This window comes from Salmo salar, chromosome 09 (assembly GCF_965601325.2).
Source record: "Salmo salar chromosome 09, fSalSal1, whole genome shotgun sequence".
NCBI lineage: Eukaryota > Metazoa > Chordata > Actinopteri > Salmoniformes > Salmonidae > Salmo > Salmo salar.
The window spans coordinates 115601064-115624291 of NC_138299.1; the positions used below are offsets into that span (position 1 = coordinate 115601064).

Genomic DNA, 23228 nt, shown 5'->3' on the forward strand with positions numbered 1-23228 from the left:
GGATGCTTTAGTCCAGGTCTGGGAGGAGATCCCTCAGGAGACCATCCGCCACCTCATCAGGAGCATGCCCAGGCGTTGTAGGGAGGTCATACAGGCACGTGGAGGCCACACACACTACGGAGCCTCATTTTGACTTGTTTTAAGGACATTACATCAAAGTTGGATCAGCCTGTAGGGTGGTTTTCCACTTTAATTTTGAGTGTGACTCCAAATCCAGACCTCCATGGGTTGATAAATTGGATTTCCACTGATTATTTTTGTGTGATTTTGTTGTCAGCACATTCAACTATGTAAAGAAAAAAGTATTTAATAAGATTATTTCTTTCATTCAGATCTAGGATGTGTTGTTTAAGTGTTCCCTTTATTTTTTTGAGCAGTATATATATATATATATATATATATATATATATATATATATATATATATATATATATATATATATATATATATATATATATATATATACACACACACATACACACACACATATAACAATCATAGCCACCCCCTCTCCCACATCCCCCTTTTTCTCTTTCATTGCCAAGATCTTCTGTTTGTTTAAGTTAGTATTGCCAATATCTTCTGTTTGTGTTTATGTTAGTATTGCCAAGATCTTCTGTTTGTGTTTTAGTATTGCCAATTGGAATATTCAAATGTGAGTTGTACTTCCAATTAAGCATGTTGTTGCCACTTGAAAAAAATTAAATTCTCCCTTTCTCACTCACCGATCAATAACACTGACAAATTACACACAGGTAAACCTAAAATAGTTTCATGACAGAATATTTCAAAGCGATCCCTTTCCACCTCATCCTACCCTGCTAACAACGCAATAGTTAAGTCATGCTAAGGCTATAAAAAGTCAGAGAAAGACACAGACTGACATTCTGCAAGAGGTACCGAGGTGATTCCTAATTACAGTATTACAGCATCACTTCAATACTGCAAAGACAGGATACAGAGGTTCCCTACTTACTACACCCAGTGCAGGAGTGTTATAATCTGTGTGGTGAGTGGACCGACGACACACATTTAAGTAAACACAAAGATTCACTGGGTCAGGGCAAAGAGAATGCAATCTTGTTCGAATCACGCAGAGACCTAGTGCTCCACAAGCATCTTTTATGTCGCCATAATAATAACGTATGTAGAACAGTCGCAGGACCTCCCCTCCCCACCAGCAGATGGCACTGGCGACCCCCTGTAGCTTTACCATCAGTGTAAAGGAGCTGTGACAAACAGCAACAACAAACTGAAGTTAACGCCAATCAAAAGAATCATGGTAATAAGGTCTGAAATGTACTAAAGGAAGTAAGTGAGTTAAGAGGGACTACTAGGCTGTAGACATGAGGCCTTTAAGCAGGCGTGATATCCTCTACCTTCAAGCAGGCGTGATACCATCTACCTTTAAGCAGGGTTCTTTCTACCTTTAAGCAGGTGTGATACCCTCTACCTTAAAGCAGGGTTCTTTCTACCTTTAAGCAGGTGTGATACCCTCTACCTTAAAGCAGGGTTCTTTCTACCTTTAAGCAGGCGTGATATCCTCTACCTATAAGCAGGGTTCTTTCTATCTTTAAGCAGGCGTGATACCATCTACCTTTAAGCAGGCGTGATACCCTCTACCTTTAAGCAGGCGTGATACCCTCTACCTTTAAGCAGGCGTGATACCCTCTACCTTTAAGCAGGCGTGATACCCTCTACCTTTAAGCAGGCGTGATACCCTCTACCTTTAAGCAGGCGTGATACCCTCTACCTTTAAGCAGGCGTGATACCCTCTACCTTTAAGCAGGCGTGATACCCTCTACTTTTAAGCAGGCGTGATACCCTCTACCTTGAAGCAGGCGTGATACCCTCTACCTTGAAGCAGGCGTGATACCCTCTACCTTGAAGCAGGCGTGATACCCTCTACCTTGAAGCAGGCGTGATACCCTCTACCTTGAAGCAGGCGTGATACCCTCTACCTTGAAGCAGGTGTGATACCCTCTACCTTTAAGCAGGGTTCTTTCTGCCTTTAAGCAGGTGTGATACCCTATTGCTTTAAGCAGGGTGTCTTTCTACCTTTAAGCAGGTGTGATACCCTCTACCTTTTAGCAGGGTGTCTTTCTACCTTTAAGCAGGTGTGATACCCTCTACCTTTAAGCAGGTGTGATACCCTCTACCTTTAAGCAGGGTTCTTTCTATCTTGGGTGATACCCTCTACCTTTAAGCAGGGTTCTTTCTACCTTTAAGCAGGTGTGATATCCATCTACCTTTAAGCAGGTGTGATACCCTCTACCTTCAAGCAGGGTTCTTTCTACCTTTATGCAGGGTTCTTTCTACCTTTAAGCAGGCGGGATATCCTCTACCTTTAAGCAGGGTTCTTAGTATCTTTAAGCAGGTGTGATACCCTCTACCTTCAAGCAGGTGTGATACCCTCTACCTTCAAGCAGGTGTGATACCCTCTACCTTCAAGCAGGTGTGATACCCTCTACCTTCAAGCAGGTGTGATACCCTCTACCTTCAAGCAGGTGTGATACCCTCTACCTTCAAGCAGGTGTGATACCCTCTACCTTCAAGCAGGTGTGATACCCTCTACCTTCAAGCAGGTGTGATACACTCTACCTTCAAGCAGTTGTGATACACTCTACCTTCAAGCAGGTGTGATACACTCTACCTTCAAGCAGGTGTGATACCCTCTACCTTCAAGCAGGTGTGATACCCTCTACCTTCAAGCAGGTGTGATGCCCTCTACCTTCAAGCAGGTGTGATACCCTCTACCTTCAAGCAGGTGTGATACCCTCTACCTTCAAGCAGGTGTGATACCCTCTACCTTCAAGCAGGTGTGATACCCTCTACCCAGCGGGGTCCCTCACCCAGCAGGTGTGATACCCTCTACCTTCAAGCAGGCGGCCCCCTGCGGCGTGATACCCCTGCGGCGGTACCCTCCTCCAAGCAGGGTTCTTTCTACCTTTAAGCAGGCGTGATATCCTCTACCTTTAAGCAGGGTTCTTTCTATCTTTAAGCACACCCTTTTGATTGCCCAGTGAAAACGCTAAGAACAAGCAGCAGCAATTCTCCACAGATCCACCACTTGTGCCAGGGTTTAAGGGCTCATGGGTTCAAGTCACAAGACAAAGGATTACAGATGTTTCATGTCGCAAAAAATCAACAGCAAAGTTAAACCGCAATGATGGTAACAAATGAATGAATATACAATAATACATTTTGTACAACTACGCTGTACATACAGAGGCAGTAGAAAATAAAGTATATTTTACCAATGTAAATATATGTATATATAGATATATCCTATAAAACAGACCAGTTATGCTATGAATATAGCTACATGTAAAGCTTTATTTCTTATATATTACTAAAGACAGTACAGTATCAGTGGTTCCCTGACCATTCCAGCTGAAATGGTTTCTGAGCAAGCATCTCCTCAGAGCAGCCCTTGCCTTATACCAAGGACCTGATGCAACCGTAGAATTACAATTCCATGGTCCGATGCTGCACTCCTCCACAGGCTGAGCAGTAAGCTCAGGGTGGGTATGCAGAGGAGGAGGGTGAGACCACGGAGGGAGCGGTCAGATGGCTGGACCTCTTTGGGAGCGTCCTCCCCTCTCCTCATCTCCAGGGCATGTCTGTGCCTCCTGTACCGATTTTAGCCTTTCACAGAGATCTTGTTCTCCACGGCAGCAAGCATGGAACAGAATCGAGAGTTCTCATTGGTCAGCAGTTTGGACGGCTCGTCAAACTCCACCACCTAAATGAAAAGGAGGATGGGGAAAAGAAAAGAAAACAAGGCTTTAGGGATTCCTTGGAGCATAGATTTGGGGGAGTATCACTACATAAATTACAATTTAGTCAGACCTAAAAGCCTTCCAAGCCCATTTGCCAGTTGTAGAGACAGGAAATGTGAATGTATGTCACCTCACGTTCCGCCTCCGTATGACCGACCCGGGATGCAAACCCTTGTTTAAAACAACTCTTTGTGACCACAAAGCAGCTTCTTGCCCTACCAAAACTGTGGCTTAGGTTGAGCTACAGGGCAACACAGCTTCAGGACTCACTAGCTAGCTAGTTTTGCTACACACATAGAACTAATCTTTCATAAAAGGCGAGTGAATGTACAGTAGATGAGCTTGTGTTGTGTGTACCTGTCCCTGGTTGAGCACCATAATGCGGTCACAGTTGAGTACGGTGTGCAGCCGGTGGGCTATGGTCAGGGTGGTGCAGTCCTGAAAGGCATTGCGGATTGTCTCCTGGATCAGAGAATCCGTCTCTGTGTCCATTGCTGCCGTTGCCTCGTCCAAGATCAGGACCTAAGAGGGGAGGGGTCACCGAGAGCTAAGTCAGAAAGGTGCTGTGACCATAGAAGTTTAAAGTTATCCTTCTACCCACAAGGTTGGCTACCTGGAAAACCATTGGATGTCAACACACATGTAAATTACAATTCTCTCAATTCCCATTTTGTAGGGTACCTTGCACTGTCTGAGTAGGACTCTAGCAACACAGAGCAGCTGTCTCTCTCCCACGGAGAAGTTTTCTCCATTCTCCACCACCTCTGACTCCAGCTTCAGGGGCAGCTGAGACACCTGGATGGATGGATGGAGAGAGGAAGAGAGAGAGAGTACTGAATCAAAGACAGGAAATTGAACATGGGTCTAATTTCTCAGTCCTGTGTTACCCATGCCCTTGTGAGCATATGTGCCTCTAACTGTATCCCACAAGCATCTTTCTAAAAACCAGTCATCTAGTATGAGCATACTCTCTCATGTTGTTTCTTACTCTGGACGCCCGAGTCCCGGATACTCACACACTCCTTCATGTGTGTCCGCTCCAGAGCGTCCCAGATCAGCTCCTCGGCGTATTGGTTAAAGGGGTCCAGGTTTGACCTGGGGGTTGATAGAGGACAAGGACAACTTCAACACAATGCATCGACAGTCACCAGATTACATTGGGACTAAAGGGAAAATCCCATGTGCCAACTCAGCAAGACCACACAACCACATCTGGGACCACCAGGCTAGTGACAGTGTTAATTTACAGTCACAATAGTACAGTGAGAGTTTGAGTGGCGTGCCCACCTGACTGTGCCGCTGAACAGCACAGGCTCCTGAGGGATAATGGACAGCTTGCTGCGGAGGTCGGCCAGGCCGATGTCACAGATGTTGATGCCGTCTATCTTGATGGAGCCGCCACAGGGCTCCACCAGACGGAACAGAGCTACACCCAGAGAAGACTTCCCTGTGGACAGAGCAGGACAGGGAGGACATACTCTGTAGAATTAGAATTATGTAACAATCACAAGCCATAAAACACATCCGGAGCTAGCCACCTCACCTTAGGAATGTCCTTCGAGAGACCAGAATGGCATTGACTTGAATGTCATTGTCTGTTCTAGTCATTCAAGTTATTTGCATACTTTCAGTGATTTTAAATTACATTTAAAAAGATGAATGTTTCAATAGGAATGAAGTGAAATTGTCCTTGTTGCTGGATATAAAACACATAAGATGATATTATATGGGTAGGATGTTCAGATACATGATCAAACAGGGCACTGCTTCGAGAGATGCTTCACTGACAGTTTCCACTGACCTGAGCCCGTCCGGCCCACTATGCCAATCTTCTCCTTGGGCTGGATGGTGCAGGACAAGTTCTTGAGAACCAGCGGCAAATTGTCTCTGTACCTCATCTCAGTCCTGTCAAACACCACCTCACCCTCCTGGGGCCAGTCTGGCGGGGGTGCCTTGTTCTTAATGCGGGCCGGGGCCTCCAGTGCTAAAGACTGGGGGAAAGCAGGGGAGACCGCTCTGGGCTTCATCATAACAATAATACTACTGTACTTCAATTGTTTAGCACCTTTCAAACATATACATTGCAGCCCAAAATGCTTAAAATGTGCAGTTAAAGTAACTCTGAAACTCTAGGACCTCTGTCTTCTTAGGGTTTCCTAGTTTTAGAATGATGAAAGCACGATGTAGGTCACAGTGGTAGTGAAACAACATATGCAGTGAAAGTGCAGTGCCATGTATTAGTAGTGCAGTAACCTCAATGTAGTGGTGAATTCTCTCCACAGAAGTGAACCGAGCCTCAGTTTCAGAGGCTAGTCTGACTGTGAACTGGAACAGCCCTGTGAGCTGAAAGAGAGTGAGTGAGAGGGAGAGAGAGAGAGAGAGACATTATTTTGATGGGTTCTAAACTTGAAATATCCTTTTTCATGTTACTGAGGGAGAGAGGGAAATGCAGAACATTTACGTTCTGTCAGAACATGTTATTGTTAGACATTAGGTATCCTATGGAAAGGAGAAGGGCCACAGTCTGGTACAAGTCAACAGGACAGCCAGGAGTTGGGGAGGAGTGAGGAATGTGGGCCGAGGTCAGGTCAGATGAAGTGAGAAAGAACAGGCATCACTAAAGTTCTGTCTAGCAACAGAGATGTAGTGGCTGTCCAGATGTGTAAGGAGAAGACTCAGCATAGGAGGAAGGTTTAAATACCAGTGCTTGTGTAAATATGTCTGTCTTATGCAGCTGTGTGACCCAGTGAGTGAACACACTTGGTCTGAGCTTTACTAGTCGTCCGTGAGTTTAGTTACAACCTAACAATTTATACAATTATTTGTATTAATGTCATCTATACTACTGTAACCATGTCCTCTTTTAATCAAGTTTCTAATAAGTATCTATAAGGTGTTTTGTCATTCCATATAATGGATCCAGACAGCTCTGTTTAGATATATAACAACCAACCAAGGGAAAGATGAGAGGAGAAACAGAGGAGAAGATAGGGGGAAAGACTAGGGGAGTAATACTGGTAAATGAAGAGAAAAGTGACAGAAACAGAGGAAGTAACAGAGAGAAAGGGGGAAAGACTAGGGGAGTAATACTGCTAAGTGAAGAGAAAAGTGACAGAAACAGAGGAAGTAACTGAGAGAAAGGGGGGACAGACTAGGGGAGTGATACTGCTAAGTGAAGAGAAAAGTGACAGAAACAGAGGAGAAGATAGAGGAAGTAACAGAGAGAAAGGGGGGACAGACTAGGGGAGTAATACGGCTAAGTGAAGAGAAAAGTGACAGAAACAGAGGAAGTAACAGAGAGTAAATGGGGGACAGACTAGGGGAGTGATACTGCTAAGTGAAGAGAAAAGTGACAGAAACAGAGGAGAAGATAGAGGAAGTAAAGAGAGTAAATGGGGGAAAGACTAGGGGAGCGATACTGCTAAGTGAAGAGAAAAGTGACAGAAACAGAGGAGAAGATAGAGGAAGTAACAGAGAGTAAAGGGGAAAGACTAGGGGAGTAATACTGCTAAGTGAAGAGAAAAGTGACAGAAACAGAGGAAGTAACAGAGAGAAAGGGGGGACAGACTAGGGGAGTAATACTGCTAAGTGAAGAGAAAAGTGACAGAAACAGAGGAGAAGATAGAGGAAGTAACAGAGAGTAAAGGGGGAAAGACTAGGGGAGTAATACTGCTAAGTGAAGAGAAAAGTGACAGAAACAGAGGAGAAGATAGAGGAAGTAACAGAGAGTAAATGGGGGAAGACTAGGGGAGTAATACTGCTAAGTGAAGAGTGAATGCACCAATTTGTAAGTCGCTCTGGATAAGAGCGTCTGCTAAATGTCTTAAATGTAAATGTAAATGTAAGAGAAAAGTGACAGAAACAGAGGAAGTAACAGAGAGAAAGGGGGAAAGACTAGGGGAGTAATACTGCTAAGTGAAGAGAAAAGTGACAGAAACAGAGGAGAAGATAGAGGAAGTAACAGAGAGTAAAGGGGGAAGACTAGGGGAGTAATACTGCTAAGTGAAGACAAAAGTGACAGAAACAGAGGAGAAGATAGAGGAAGTAACAGAGAGTAAAGGGGAAAGACTAGGGGAGTAATACTGCTAAGTGAAGAGAAAAGTGACAGAAACAGAGGAAGTAACAGAGAGAAAGGGGGGACAGACTAGGGGAGTAATACTGCTAAGTGAAGAGAAAAGTGACAGAAACAGAGGAGAAGATAGAGGAAGTAACAGAGAGTAAAGGGGGAAAGACTAGGGGAGCAATACTGCTAAGTGAAGACAAAAGTGACAGAAACAGAGGAGAAGATGGAGGAAGTAACAGAGAGTAAAGGGGGAAAGACTACGGGAGTAATACTGCTAAGTGAAGACAAAAGTGACAGAAACAGAGGAGAAGATAGAGGAAGTAACAGAGAGTAAATGGGGGAAAGACTACGGGAGTAATACTGCTAAGTGAAGAGAAAAGTGACAGAAACAGAGGAGAAGATAGAGGAAGTAACAGAGAGTAAAGGGGGGAAGACTTGGGGAGTAATACTGCTAAGTGAAGAGAAAAGTGACAGAAACAGAGGAAGTAACAGAGAGAAAGGGGGGAAGACTAGGGGAGTAATACTGCTAAGTGAAGAGAAAAGTGACAGAAACAGAGGAGAAGATAGAGGAAGTAACAGAGAGTAAAGGGGGGAAGACTAGGGGAGTAATACTGCTAAGTGAAGAGGAAAGTGAGGGGAAGAAGAAAGATGAAAGCTGTGGTGGTAAGAGAAAAGCATGTATTTTATAATATATCTGCCACATAAGCAGACACTTTTAGCGTGAACCATTTACAGTACAGTGAGTGTACAACATACTGTAAGTAAATGTGATCCCTGCGGGAATGGAACCTAAAACCTAAGCATTGCTGGCACCAAGCTCTTACCAACTAAGTCACACCATGTGTGTAAAAAAAACAACATAGGGGCAAATCCTAACAACAACTTTGAATGTTCACTTAGTCATCCATTGACATCAATGCATAAATAAGTGAAAATTAGTAAGATGGGTCCTCAACCTGAAAGTCGTCTATGGGCCAGGAGAAACTATAATCCATGCTTCGGTTTTCTTAAAAACAGCCACTACAAACTTGTGCTACTGCACAAGTGTGATAGGGGCATCAGTGCAATGTAAAAAAGAAAAGGCCATGACATTTACAGATGCCCCCATGATTCCCCATTGATTTTTAGCAAGCTACAAACTAACACATTTAAGTGGAAGTTAAGATCCCCCCCGTAGCGAGTAGAGGCACTGACCTGCACGGCATAGGAGATGGCCAGGCCGGCATAGGCCGGAGGGATCTGGCCATGCATGAGGACTATCATGAGCGCTGTGATGCTGATCAGAGCCACACTGATGACATCCAGCCGCACGGCCAGCCAGCGCATGGCACAGCTGAACAGGTAGAAAGGAGCCTGGTTCTGATCCAGGAGCTCCTGATACCTGGAGACCACAACAGACCGGAAGCTTGAGGAAAAAGTACAACTTTTGAATCCTTGGTTTCTTGCTTTAGACATCAAGGAACTAGGATACTTGAAAGGGGCTATATGGAACTTTGTCTCTGGGGGTGCTCCCCTAAATGGACAGAATAGACATACATGACCTCACTGTAAAGAAAGTTAATGCCTCCCCACACTCATGAACAAAGGCATATTGTTTGCCTATAACTGAGGATTTGTGTGATTTCATGAGATAATACATGGATTAATATGACATCATATATAAACCATAGAGGCAACATTCAAGCGAACATAAGACGTAAACAATTATACACTAAACTTCCATAGTGCATCTTTAACGAGACTGATCCGAGGGGTTTGGAGGAGCATATTTTCCAGTACAGATCTAGGATAAGCTTCCCCTCACCGCATTCTAAACGTAAAGGGATAGTTTGGGATTTTGGCAATGAAGCCCTTTATCTACTTCCACATAGTCAGATGAACTCGTGGATACCATTTTTATGTCTCTACATCCAGTATGAAATAGAGATGGGACCAAGTCACAATTTTGATAGTCCTAAGCAAGTCTCAAGTCTTAACCTTCGAGTCTCAATTCAAGTCCCAAGTAATAATGGGCAAGTCTCAAGTAAAGTCCCAAGTTCCAGAGGTCAAGTCGAGTCAAGTCACAAGTCCCGAATACTGAGTTTCAAGTCCCAAGTAATAATGGGCAAGTCTCAAATAAAGTCCCAAGTTCCACAGCTCAAGTCGAGTCAAGTCAGAAATCCCTAATACTGAGTTTCTAGTCCTCAAGTCAATGGTTTTATGCAAATGTAAATGACATTTTTTACACTACTAGTACACTACATAATAAACTTGAGTCAAAGATCATATTATACATGTTTTTTATGTCAACTGCGTTGATTTTCAGCAAACTTAACATGTGTAAATATTTGTATGAACATAAGATTCAACAATTGAAACATAAACTGAACAAGTTCCACAGACATGTGACTAACAGAAATGTAATAATGTGTCCCTGAACAAATGGGGGGTCAAAATCAAAAGTAACAGTCAGTATCTGGTGTGGCAACCAGCTGCATTAAGTACTGCAGTGCATCTCCTCCTCATGGACTGCACCAGATTTGCCTGTTCTTGCTGTGAGATGTTACCCCACTCTTCCACCAAGGCACCTGCAAGTTCCCGGACATTTCTGGGGGGAATGGCCCTAGCCCTCACCCTCCGAACCAACAGGTCCCAGAGGTGCTCAATGGGATTGAGATCCGGGCTCTTCGCTGGCCATGGCAGAACACTGACATTCCTGTCTCGCAGGAAACCACGCACAGAACGAGCAGTATGCCTGGTGGTATATTCATGCTGGAGGGTCATGTCAGGATGAGCCTGCAGAAAGGGTACCACATGAAGGAGGAGGATGTCTTCCCTGTAACGCACAGTGTTGAGATTGCCTGCAATGACAACAAGCTCAGTCCGATGATGCTGTGACACACCGCCCCAGACCATGATGGACCCTCCACCTCCGAATTGATCCTGCTCCAGAGTACAGGCCTCGGTGTAACACTCATTCCTTCGACGATAAACACGAATCCGACCATTACCCCTGGTGAGACAAAACCGCGACTCGCCAGTGAAGACCACTTTTTGCCAGTCCTGTCTGGTCCAGCGACGGTGGGTTTGTGCCCATAGGCGACGTTGTTGCCGGTGATGTCTAGTGAGGACCTGCCTTACAACAGGCCTGCAAGCCCTCAGCCCAGCCTCTCTCAGCCTATTGCGGACAGTCTGATCACTGATGGAGGGATTGTGCTTTCCTGTTGTAACTCGGGCAGTTGTTGTTGCCATCCTGTAGCTGTCCCGCATGTGTGATGTTCGGGTGTACCGATCCTGTGCAGGTGTTGTTACACGTGGTCTGCCACTGCGAGGACGATCAGCCGCAGTATAATTCCCCCATGGCTGAACACACGCTCCACATTATGCTGGCATTGCAAAAGGCTGAAGAATATCGCCAACTCTTTCAGTAGTTTCCACAATCTCAATGAAAATATAAATTCCTTATGCCCCCTCTTCCAGCTTCCGACAACTTCAGGTAGTCGCAATGAAGCACTGCTCGCACCTGCCTCAGACTGCGTTTTTACCCAAAGTAGTGTTGATGGTTTCCTGTTCAACTTCCAGGTTATTCCATATGTCTGGGTCGTCTAGGTGGTAATCATCATGGACAGCCTCGTCCTCTTCACTTGGGAAGCACACGGAACACCTATTTCATGTTAGCTGCAATGTCACATAATGTAATCAACTTGTGTTTGATCCCATACTGGTCACAGATGCCTGCAAACTGCTCGCATACTCGCTCCCCTGTGTGTGATCCTCTAAAGCGGTTACATCCCAGCAGATTGCACTTTCAGTCCAGTGGGTGGTGACTCCAAGGAATTCTCTCATCTTTCTGTCAGACCATATGTCTACTATGAGAAAGATGCGGTCAGCTTGTGTCATCTGGTCTTTGAGTTTTGCTTCCCTGTCGGGCAACCAGGTTGTCAATCTTGGAGCTTATGGCTCTGCAACACACTGGGGAGTATTTGATGAAAGCCCGTGTTCAACGATAGACAGGGGCATGTTACAATCCACAATCAGATCTGACATTATGGAATTGGTGATAGCTTTTTGCTGTGGATGGTTTGTGTTATACAGATTTGGAAAATGTGAGTCTGCTGAGGCTCACTGCTGAGGCTCACTGCTGAGGCTCACTGCTGAGGCTCACTGCTGAGGCTCACTGCTGAGGCTCACTGCTGATGCTCACTGCTGATCATCGTACTGCTGAGGCTCACTGCTGATCATCGTACTGCTGAGGCTCACTGCTGATCATCGTACTGCTGAGGCTCACTGCTGATCATCTCCCTGCTGATCATCTCACTGCTGAGGCTCACTGCTGATCATCTCCCTGCTGATCATCTCACTGCTGATCATTTCACTGCTGATCATCTCACTGCTGATCATCTCACTGCTGATCAACTCACTGCTGAGGCTCACTGCTGATCATCTCACTACTAATAGTAGGCCTACATAGGTATGTTAAAAACTTCGTACCCAAATGGTAGGGGAGAACCATTGCAAGCTAGTTAGTTCGAGAACATTACCTCACTTTAGCTAGAAATGTCCAATTAGAGTCAAGTGTTGTTGTCCCCACCCCACTCCCGCCCACTGGATGCGAATTGCGGTCTGTGGAGGTTGGTTGGCTAATAACAGAAGGTGTTGCAAGAGGAGAGGAGGTGAGAGGATGAAAGGAAGGTGATGCCCTTTTGGGATGGGGAAATCTAAACAAGTCTCCCTAATCTCTTGAGTCATACAGCTCAAGTTACGTCCCAAGTCATAGATGCTCAAGTCAAAGTCGAGTGGCAAATGCGTATTCTTTCCGCCAAGTAAAGTCGCAAAATTTGCAACTCGAGTAGTACTTGAGTCCAAGTCACGTGACTCGACATCTCTGGTATGAAGGAAGTTAGTTTTGCGAACCAACGTTAACTAGCATTAGCGCTATCAATGCTAGCTGTACCCAAAGACTTCCAGTTTTTTAACTAACCTAGTTAGCATTGGCTTGTGAAACTACCTCAAACTTCATACTGGACGCAGAGACATAAAAATGGTATCCACATCATCTCACTCTGGGGAAGTTGATAAAGGGCATCATTGCCAAAATCCTTGAGTATCCCTTTAACCATTAGTAGGGAAAATGTCAAACTGACCCAAGATCAATGTCTAGAGGCAACTTCACCCTACACCTTAACAGCTCACCTGTCCAGGAACTCGTGGCCCCTGTTGTAGGCATGGATGGTGGAGAGGCCCTGGATGCTGGAGGTGATGTGCGAGACGAAGGGCGACTGGGTGACGTTGTCCAGGCGCTTGAGCTCGCGGATGAACACGCGCGACACCATGTGGAGTATGGTGAAGAGCAGCACTAGGGGGCCCACAGCCACTAAGAACCAGGGGAAGATGCTGCCGATCACGCCCAGGCAGAAGAAGACAAGGATGACGTTCTGGATGAACATCTCTACCTGGAACGGCAACCTCGTGTCCACTGGGAGGGAGGAAGAGAGAAGGAAGAGAGAAAAAAACATAGTTCAGTGACTATTACTTATTCCACTTGTGTAATCACCAAAAATGCTCAACTTCATTGCTATCATTACTGTTACAAAGACATTATGAAATTGCTCTGTACGGAACAACATTGTTGTCACAGTGCTTAGTGTAACACACAAGTACAAAAGCAGCTTCATGTTAAAGGGATACTTTAGTATTTTGGCAATGAAGCCCTCTATCTACTTCCCCAGAGTCAGATTAACTCATGGATACCATTTTTATGTCTCCGAGTTCAGTTTGAAGGAAGTTGCCAATTAGCAAAAATGAAATTGCTAACTAGTGTTAGCGCAATGACTGGAAGTTTATGGGACCGTCCTGTAGACCAGGGGACTTCAAACTTTTCTTGCCCAGGGACAAAATAAATAAATAAAATGTCTTATCTTAGCATGATAATGGCAAGAAGTAAATGAACAGATGTGGTAGATGATTTTTCATTATTCTGACCTGCCCACATTATAATTGGAAGAGGAAGTGTAAACTCTACTATAGCCTATTAGCTAGAAAGTTAACTCCAAACACATTTTCCCTAAGAGCAACTGTTAGCCATATGTCCAAGTCAAGAGACCTTAACAGCAGCCAGCAGCACTTGTGCAAAGGTAGCCTATTCGCGGGTGCTTTTTCAAAGCCTTTGTCAGATACTTCAGTGAGTGTAATTGGGTCTTTCCACCAATTCGGTACCTTTTGAGATGTGTACGTTTGTGTATGTTTTTTTTTTATTTCACCCGATTTTAACATTCTTATAAAAAGCACATGTTCAACTTAATAAAAAGCATGTTTTCCCATCAAGAGGTTAAATAAAAAATGACTATAGTAAGTGCCTATTAAGTACCAAATAAAGTAACATGGTTGACGATTTCATCTTAAATCAGCCATCAATACCCTTGTGAATGGGGAAATGGAAGCCTGTGGTGTGCAACAGGGAGAGGCAAGCTTCACAAAAAACGATTTCAATTGTTAAAACATTTCTAACCTGTCTATCAAGGAGTAACAGGGTTGACGTGATATGCTCGACCCACTCAGTTTTCCACCACCACCACAAAAAAAAGAAAAAACACCAGCTCCCTGCTTGATTTGACTATTAGACGTTGGAAGCTTCACAAAAAACGATTTCAATTGTTAAAACATTTCTAACCTGTCTATCAAGGAGTAACAGGGTTGACGTGATATGCTCGACCCACTCAGTTTTCCACCACCACCACAAAAAAAAGAAAAAACACCAGCTCCCTGCTTGATTTGACTATTAGACGTTCAACGTTTCTTTTGAAAAACAATATCTGAAAAGAAATAGTTTCACCATATTAAAATGACTGTTCATGTAACAGGGTTGACCTTAAAATGAGGGACAGGGTTTACTTTTTTACCTTAAAATGAATCACTAATCACATGAAATTCATAATAATGTTCAGAAATTACTTTGTCAAAGTAACAAAATAAATAGGGCTTTACAATGATGGTGACAACTTGGGAGAAATATTGGGGTTAAGTGGGTTAAAATCTTTCTGGAAGTCACAGAGGGTGCACAGACGGATCATGTCAAAATGCAGAATTTTGGCACTTTAGCAGCTTCATTAAATAATACCCGCAAAACACCAGTCTCAACGTCAACAGTGAAGAGGCGATTCCGGGATGCTGGCCTTCTAGGCAGAGTTCCTCTGTCCAGTGTCTATGCTCTTTTTCTCATCTTAATATATTATTTTTATTGGCCAGTCTAAGATATGGCTCTTTCTTTGCAACTCTGCCTAGAAGGCCAGCATCCCGGAGTCGACCTCTTCACTGTTGACGTTGAGACTGGTGTTTTGCAGGTACTATTTAATGAAGCTGCCAGTTGAGGACCAGTGAGGAGTCTGTTTCTCAAACTAAACACTCTAATGTACTTGTCCTCTTGCTCAGTTGTGCACCGGGGCCTCCCACTCCTCTTTCTATTCTGGTTAGAGACAGTTTGCACTGTTCTGTGAAGGGAGTAGTACACAGTGTTGTACGAGATCTTCAGTTTCTTGGCAATTTCTCACATGGAATATCCTTCATTCTCAGAACAAGAATAGACTGATGAGTTTCAGAAGAAAGTTCTTTGTTTCTGGCCATTTTGAGCCTGTAATCGAACCCACAAATGCTGACGCTCCAGATACTCAACTAGTCCAAAGGCGGCCAGTTTTATTGCTTCTTTAATCAGAAGGACAGTTTTCAGCTGTGCTAACATAATTGCAAAAGGGTTTTCTAATGATCAATTAGCCTTTTAAAATGATCAACTTGGATAAGCTAACACAACGTGCCATTGGAACACAGGAGTGATTGTTGCTGATAATGGGCCTCTGTACGCCTATGTAGATATTCCATAAAAAATCTGCCGTTTCCAGCTACAATAGTTATTTACAACATCTACACTGTATTTCTGATCAATATGATGTTATTTTAATAGACCAAAAAATTTGCTTTTCTTTCAAAAACAAAGAAATTTCTAAGTGACCCCAAACTTTTGAACGGTAGTGTATATATATATATATACATATATATATATATACACACACACTACATTCGGAAAGTATTCAGACCCCTTGACTTTTTCACATTTTGTTACATTACAGACTTATTCTAAAATGGATTAAATTGTTTTTTCCCCTCATCAATCAACACACAACACCCCATAATGACAAAGGAAAAACAGTTGGTTTTTTTGGCAAGTTTATAAAATAAAACTACTGCAATATCACATTTACATAAGTATTCAGACCCTTTACTCAGCACCTTTGGCAGCAATTTCAGCTGTGAGACTTCTTGGGTATGACGCTACAAGCTTCTCTGCAGATCCTCTCAAGCTCCGTCAGGTTCGACAGGGAGCATCGCTGCACAGCTATTTTCAGGTCTCTCCAGAGATGTTCAATCGGGTTCAAGTCCGGGCAACTCAAGGGTATTCAGAGACTTGTTCCGAAGCCACTCCTGTGTTGTGTTGGCTGTGTGCTTAGGGTCGTTGTCCTGTTGGAAGTTGAACCTTCACCCCAGTCTGATGTCCTGAGCGCACTGCAGCAGATTTTCATCAAGGATCTCTGTACTTTGCTCCGTTCATCTTTCCCTCGATTCTGCCTAGTCTCCGCCACTGAAAAACATCCCCACAGCATGCTGCCACCACCATGCTTCACCGTAGGGATGGTGCCAGGTTTCCTCCAGACGTGACGCTTGGCATTTAGGCTAAAGAGTTCAATCTTGGTTTCATCAGACCAGAGAATGTTGTTTATTTTGGCAAACTCCAAGCGGGCTGTCGTGTGGCTTCCGTCTGGTCACTCTACCATAAAGGCCTCACTGGTCGAGTGCTGCAGAGATGGTTGTCCTTCTGTAAGGTTCTCACATCTCCACAGAGGAACGCTGGAGGTCTGTCAGAGTGACCATAGGGTTCTTGGTAACCTCCCTGACCAAGGCCTTTCTCCCCCGATTGCTCAGTTCGGCTGGGTGGAGAGCTCTAGGACGAGTCTTTGTGGTTACAAACTTCTTACATTTAAGAATGATGTGGGCCACTGTGTTCTTGGGGACCTTCAATGCTGCAGAAATGTTTTGGTACCCTTCCCCAGATCTGTTCCTCGACACAATCCTGTCTCGGAGCTCTCTATTCCTTTGACCTCATGGCTAGGTTTTTGCTCTAACATGCACTGTTAACTGTGTATTTAATATTTTCACACTTGACTTCTAAAGGTCGCCACAGCATGAGTTGTTTTATGCACATGATTTCAGAAGGCACTCACTGTTCCAAAATGTGATTGTTATGTAACAGGACAGTTAACACACACACACACACACACACGCTGCCAGCTAATTATCTATTGGCTGCTTCAACTGGTCAATTTTGAATTATTTTCTAACAAGTTGTATTTTCTAACAACAATTTGAATTGAGGTGTATTCCACCTCATTAATTCACATAGAAGTAGCCCATTTCAGTGTTGCGGACAATTTATGTTTGAGGCATTACTGAACCGGACAAACTTCCCGCTTGGAGAGGGAAGAGTGTGCAAATCTGTCATCAAGGCAAAGGGGGGCTACTTTGAAGAATCTCAAATATAAAATACATTTTGATTTGTTTAACACTTTTTTTTGTTACTACATGATTCCATATGTGCTATTTCATAGTTTATGTCTTCACTATTATTCTACAATGTAGAAAATAATAACAAATAAAGAAAAACCCTTGAATGAGTAGGTGTGTCCAAACTTTTGACTGGTATTATATATATATTTTTTTTTTCCGCAGACCCCCTGCAGTAGCCCCAGTTGAATAACCCTGCTGTTGACTTCCAGTTATTGAGCTAACACGAGTTAGCATTGGCTCAAGTAACTACCTCTAACGTCCTTCATATTGGACGAAGAGACATAAAAATGGTATCCACAAGTTCATCTGACTGCCAGAATCCCGAATTATCCCTTTAAGTGTAATCCTTTTTATTTTGCTGTTTGTAGATTCGTACAGTACAATAGGGTTGTGTTCATTAGTCAATGTGCCAGAAAGCAGTTTGAAACATTTTGTAATGGAAAACGAAAATGAGTGACCTCCAGGTAGTCCCTTCCTGTTTCAGTCAGTTTTCTTCTGTTTGATGCCTAATGAACACAACCCAGGTACATGTGTCAGAGGACTGCTCCAGGTGGTCCATACCCTCGTCCATGTCTTTAGAGAAGCGGTTGAGGATCCGTCCAGTGGGCGTGGTGTCAAAGAACTTCATGGGGCTGCGGAGAATCTTCCGGAAGAGCTCCTCGTGCAGCCTGGACGAAGCCTGCAAAGTGCCCTGAGGGTACAATAATAGTAGTGATTTTATTTTGGGATTTTTACTTCATACATGATCCATTTTAGTTTAGTAGTTTAGTTTATTAAGATCCACCCATCAGCCCATTGGAGTAATCTCCCTGGGGTCATACGCAAACACACAGTACCAGATGTCATGACTGTCCTGATCAGGTCAGGTTACAGGAGACCACAATCCTACAGGGTCTCTCTCAACCCCCAACAGAGGAGGAGAGATCTAGGGGTCTGAAGATGTGGGGGTTTTATGACCCCTCACGCCCATGATAGTCTTAGGCCACAGAGAAATTCCTTTGTCCTCACTATGGAGAACTGGCCTCAGAACATTAAACATGCAATAAAGGGACTTTGGAACAATGGTTTCCGTCAGCCACAATGGTGGTCAGGACGATAGATGGAATATGAAATTGTATGTAATTTTTGTATTGTTATTAAAGGTTATGAGATGACGTTATTATGAAAACATTGTACCTTTAAGAGTTTTCCCAGTATATGCCTAATGTTTATACATTGTACGTTGTGTGGAAAATATCCAAATCAAAGAGAATGTTTTGGTAAAGGTGAGATGTGAAGTTAGTGTCTAAAATTGGATTTGAGTAAAATCTAGGCCTTGCACTTATCTTGGTACGCCCAGAGAATTGCCCTAAAGGTGGTTACGCCCACTTCTGACCAGAAGGTATAAGACATGGGACTGAAGAATTAACATATCAGACTACTGACCCCAGGCTGCAGCCACGGTCTGAATGGTCAACGAACCCCAAAACGCAACACAAAGTTTGAAGACAAAGAAATCTTTTTCTACCCAAGCTATGGATGAATAGCTCTAAGCGGGTAAATTCAAGCCAAACCACCTAGCCTCCACTCTTCATCGAATCGTGGTATCTACGCTGTGAGCTCTGAGCTACAGAGCTGTCTGTCCTCAGAAGCCCCCTTTCAAAGCAAGGACGAGGAATCAGACCGCTAAGCCAAAAGGGACACTGACATCGTGAGGACAACCAGAGAGTTGCGTCGGAGCAGTGCGTCCTTGAGAAGCCTAAACGAGCCACGCGGGACGCCCCATCTGAGACCTCCAACACGTAATTACATCATTATATTCTGACCCATAAGAGCGGCAGTTTGGGGCAAGGCTAGGTTTAAATAAGCATGGCTGACAAATGAACCCAAATGTATATTTCTCTCGTGTACTTTCTTTGTTTCTCTCTCTTTTAAATCCCCATTTTGGGTAACACGCGCCATAGTGTGTTGGCCCGTTATACTAAGTCCTAATCAATAGCCTAGACTGTGTTTTGTGTATGTGTATTTTTATCATCAGTTTAGCTTGCTAGTAAATAAATAATCAACTAAGATTGGTGTGGTAAACTCATTGGTGAAGCCCGAACCGTGCAGATTCCCGGATTATGCGACGTTCAGAAATGAGACAAGAGGAAATTGATTGAAAAGCGACTGTTGTAAAATCGATATTCTGATTTTCTTTGAGTTAAGTTGGGAAATAGAAACTCAATAAAACTAATTTTTCCCATGGTGCCCCAGGTTAATGAGTTAATAATTGCTTGATTCATTGCTTGATTCATTTAATCACGCAATTATAAACCGTTAATCATTCGATGAGCAACAGTCGTCACATTAACTAATACAACGTCACGACACAGACATAACACAAATACAACAATCTGATCTTTTACCTTGACAAATATGATGCCGCGCAGCAGTTTTAGCAGCAGCATAACACCCATAGACGAGGCGTAGACTCCAGCGTAGCGCTGCATCAGGGGGTTGTCCCTCATGCTTTCACTCACCACCGAACTGTTTCCCACCAACACTGTGGTATTCTACACACAGGACAGCATATTCAATACTCAGAACACTCAGATATGGCAGTATTCTGGGGGGTGGTTGCTGGTTCAAATCCCAGGTCGGTCGGTAAAGGTGAGACGACCTGGCGAGAAGAAGGCTAATGGTTTTTGACCCCAGGTATCTTCTGATGTTGTGCCTTTGTGCAAGGAACTTAAACCCTTAAAGCACTCGATGACAAGATGCTTCGAGGAGCATCTGGAAAATAACTATATGAAACAAATGAATTGTTATAACTGATCTTTTGGGGAGGGGCTGTGAGAGACCTTGGGAAGTCCTTGGAAGAGCAGCTTGTCTACTGACCCTTATGTTGCCCATCAAGTGTCATGCTGCTATTCGGTTCAAAGGGCAAGGGAAACAGTCAGTCTCCTCAGAAATACACAGATAAGGATATACTAAATCTTACCCCCCCCCCCCCCCCCCACCCACACGCGCACAGACATATTGACATCAAGGTCAAATGTACACATTTAATATTTAAGTATACCTCTCCCCTTACACCTTCTCTCACCACTGATTAGTTGATTAGTGTCTGTCCATATCTCAACACACCAACACTAGTGTGTGAAAACGTACCCATTCAGTTAATAGTGTTGGGGAATTTAGTGACTACTATTCCCAAGTTATTGTTGTTACAGTTTCTAACAAAGGCACATTACTTCTTCTCCAAAGACAAGTTCAGTTTGTATGTCTGGCAGCTTTCAGGACATCCAGAATGTTGACCTAATCCCCCCCAAAAGTTTAGGCCTAAACAAAGCCTAAAAAACAAATCTCAGTAAGTAAATAAGGCTGTCTCCTGAAGATTGAATTTGAGAAAGAAAATAACAATTCCAATTAATCTCCTGAATTGACTGAATAGAAAAGAGATTGACCACAACCCTGGGCATTGGGGCAAAGTGTGATCAGGAACAGACTTTCACATCACTACCGTGTCTGCATATTGATTTAAAATCGAATCTAAAAAAAAGACGAATCAACGGCAACACCGTTGTAAACAATAAAGTTTATTTTCCAAATCAACAGTTACGTTAACATTTTCCAACTCCAATGCCCAGGGTATATAAAATGGATTAATTGAAATCCAAAAAGTGCCATTCACTTTCGAGGCATACTTTTCTACTCTCAAATCCAATTCGCTTCCAGAATTGACCAGTACAATGAAATGACATTGACCACCCCTTCCCTGCCATCCGATGCCACCTGTGCCACTCACCCCGCTGCCCTGCTTGATCCAGTAGCTGAGCCACCAGTTGCTGAAGGCCGTGCTGCCCACGTTGAGGACGAAGAGGGCCAGGATTAGGAGGAAGGCCAGCACTCCACCCGAGGCCTGGATGTAGACGCCGTACACAGACCAGGGGACCGAGCCCCGCCTGCGCTCCTCCACCTGCATCAGCTGGCCTGGGGGACGAGGAGAGAGGGAGGTTGAGGTTTAGTAAGGGACAGAGGCTGTGCTGGGTGTAATCTAATTCCCAGACACTTCCGCCCACCTAGCAGCTGGGGACGAGGTTATTTTCTATTAGCACTGAACTCTGGGAAAAGTAGTTAATACCGGTACTAATTGTGGAAAGAATTATGAACTTCACTCATAATATGTTCATGAGAGGACCGCAATAATTTACATTCTTGTGTATTGTGTATCCTTGTGAGTTGTGTATTAAATGCCGTCACGTGTGTTATAAGTGTGATGGTTATTTTAGTAAACTTTGCTCATGGCTTTTTGAGGACTGTTTTGCAGACATATTACTTTATCCTCGGTCTCAATACTCCTTAGCAGTCTTCTTTCCTATCAAAGCACTAGAAGGTATAAAGGATGGATAACATTCCACCACATGGCTCTCATTCATCAAGTGCTTTGTGGTTATGACTGAGGGAAAGGAGTTGAGGACAATTACATATTTTTTTTTACCTTTATTTGACGAGGCAAGTCAGTTAAGAACAAATTCTTATTTACAATGACGGCCTACACCGGCCAAACCCGGACGACGCTGGGCCAATTGTGCGGCGCCATATGGGACTCCCAATCACAGCCAGTTGTGATACAGCACTGGAATCGAACCAGGGTCTGTAGTGACGCCTCAAGCACTGCAATGCCTTAGACCGCTGTGCCAGTTGGGAGCCCCAATAGTCCGCATGCACGCACAAGAACGCACACGCACATTCTGTAGCTAGTACAATGGTTCCATACCGCTGTCTTTGCTAACAGGCTTGTCCTTCTTTATAGATCCAGACTTTGTGTTCTCTGGGGGTTTCTTTAAGGAGTTCCCAGACTTCTTAGTTGGCACCTTTTGAGGAACAGTGACATGTTATATGCTAACCACAATACAACCACAATATAGACCACACTCAATTTACATGACATATGCAAACTACATTTAAACAAGACATCAATGATGGACATCTGAAATAAATTGTACTCGAAAACATGTTTTTTTAGCATAACTGTCTATACACACACACACACCTGTCCCGCTCACCTCTATGAAGGACGTCTCTCCCAGCTGTAGGTTGTTGAACATGGCTGCGTAGTCTCTATTGAGACGCATCAGGTAATCGTGGCTGCCCTGCTCCGTGATGCTGCCCTCCCTCATGAAGATGACGTCATCGCAGTCCACCAGGTACTACACACACAGTGAGATTTAATTCCCCCTCCCTGGAGCCCAACCTAGCAATGAGAAAATGCTGTTGTGCAGGAAATTTGGGCATTCACCCAAGTCCTACCAAACAAATGTTATAGCAAATAATTGCTTCTTAAGGTTAATAAAATACCTTCTGTAGCTTATCTAGACCTTATGCGCATGTATCTTATGTAGATCTTATGTAGTGCTTTGCAAACCATATAAAATGTATGAAGTATTCACCTGCAGCTGGTGAGTGACAAAGATGATCGTCTTGTGGCGGAGCTGCTTTTTGATGGCGTTGTTGAAGATGTGGTTGCCCACGTGGGCATCCAGTGCGCTGAGCGGGTCGTCCAGGATGTAGATGGCTCGGTCACTGTACAGGGCACGTGCCAGGCTGATCCGCTGGCGCTGCCCGCCACTCAGGTTGGCACCACGCTCTCCGATCTGAAGAGACATAATGGACTCATTGATTGATTAATATAATAACAATACATATGAAGGTGCAGGGGCAGATTAGGCATTTGGCAATTCTGGCAAATGCCAGATGGGCTGGACCATTTTTTTGTTGGGTAGGCTGGATGAAATTGACAAACAAAAACATTTTTTTTTTTTAAATAC

General features: G+C 43.9%; 1 protein-coding gene across 1 annotated transcript in view; it reads right to left on the minus strand.

Moving 5' to 3' along the window:
- Positions 1-3049: 3049 nt before the first annotated feature.
- LOC106612343 (ATP-binding cassette sub-family C member 5) overlaps positions 3050-23228 on the minus strand; it is a 92507-nt gene continuing 72328 nt past the window's right edge. Inside the window, exons 15-29 of the mRNA XM_014213393.3 lie at positions 22851-23054; positions 22467-22610; positions 22178-22274; positions 21206-21390; positions 19824-19970; positions 17998-18127; positions 13018-13300; positions 9040-9226; positions 6036-6125; positions 5584-5773; positions 5070-5229; positions 4799-4877; positions 4464-4577; positions 4140-4304; positions 3050-3745 (exon numbers count right to left, since the gene is read on the minus strand). Coding sequence (XP_014068868.1) covers positions 3644-3745; positions 4140-4304; positions 4464-4577; positions 4799-4877; positions 5070-5229; positions 5584-5773; positions 6036-6125; positions 9040-9226; positions 13018-13300; positions 17998-18127; positions 19824-19970; positions 21206-21390; positions 22178-22274; positions 22467-22610; positions 22851-23054 — 2277 coding nt within the window. The 3' untranslated portion in view covers positions 3050-3643. The remainder of the gene's footprint in view (positions 3746-4139; positions 4305-4463; positions 4578-4798; positions 4878-5069; positions 5230-5583; positions 5774-6035; positions 6126-9039; positions 9227-13017; positions 13301-17997; positions 18128-19823; positions 19971-21205; positions 21391-22177; positions 22275-22466; positions 22611-22850; positions 23055-23228) is intronic.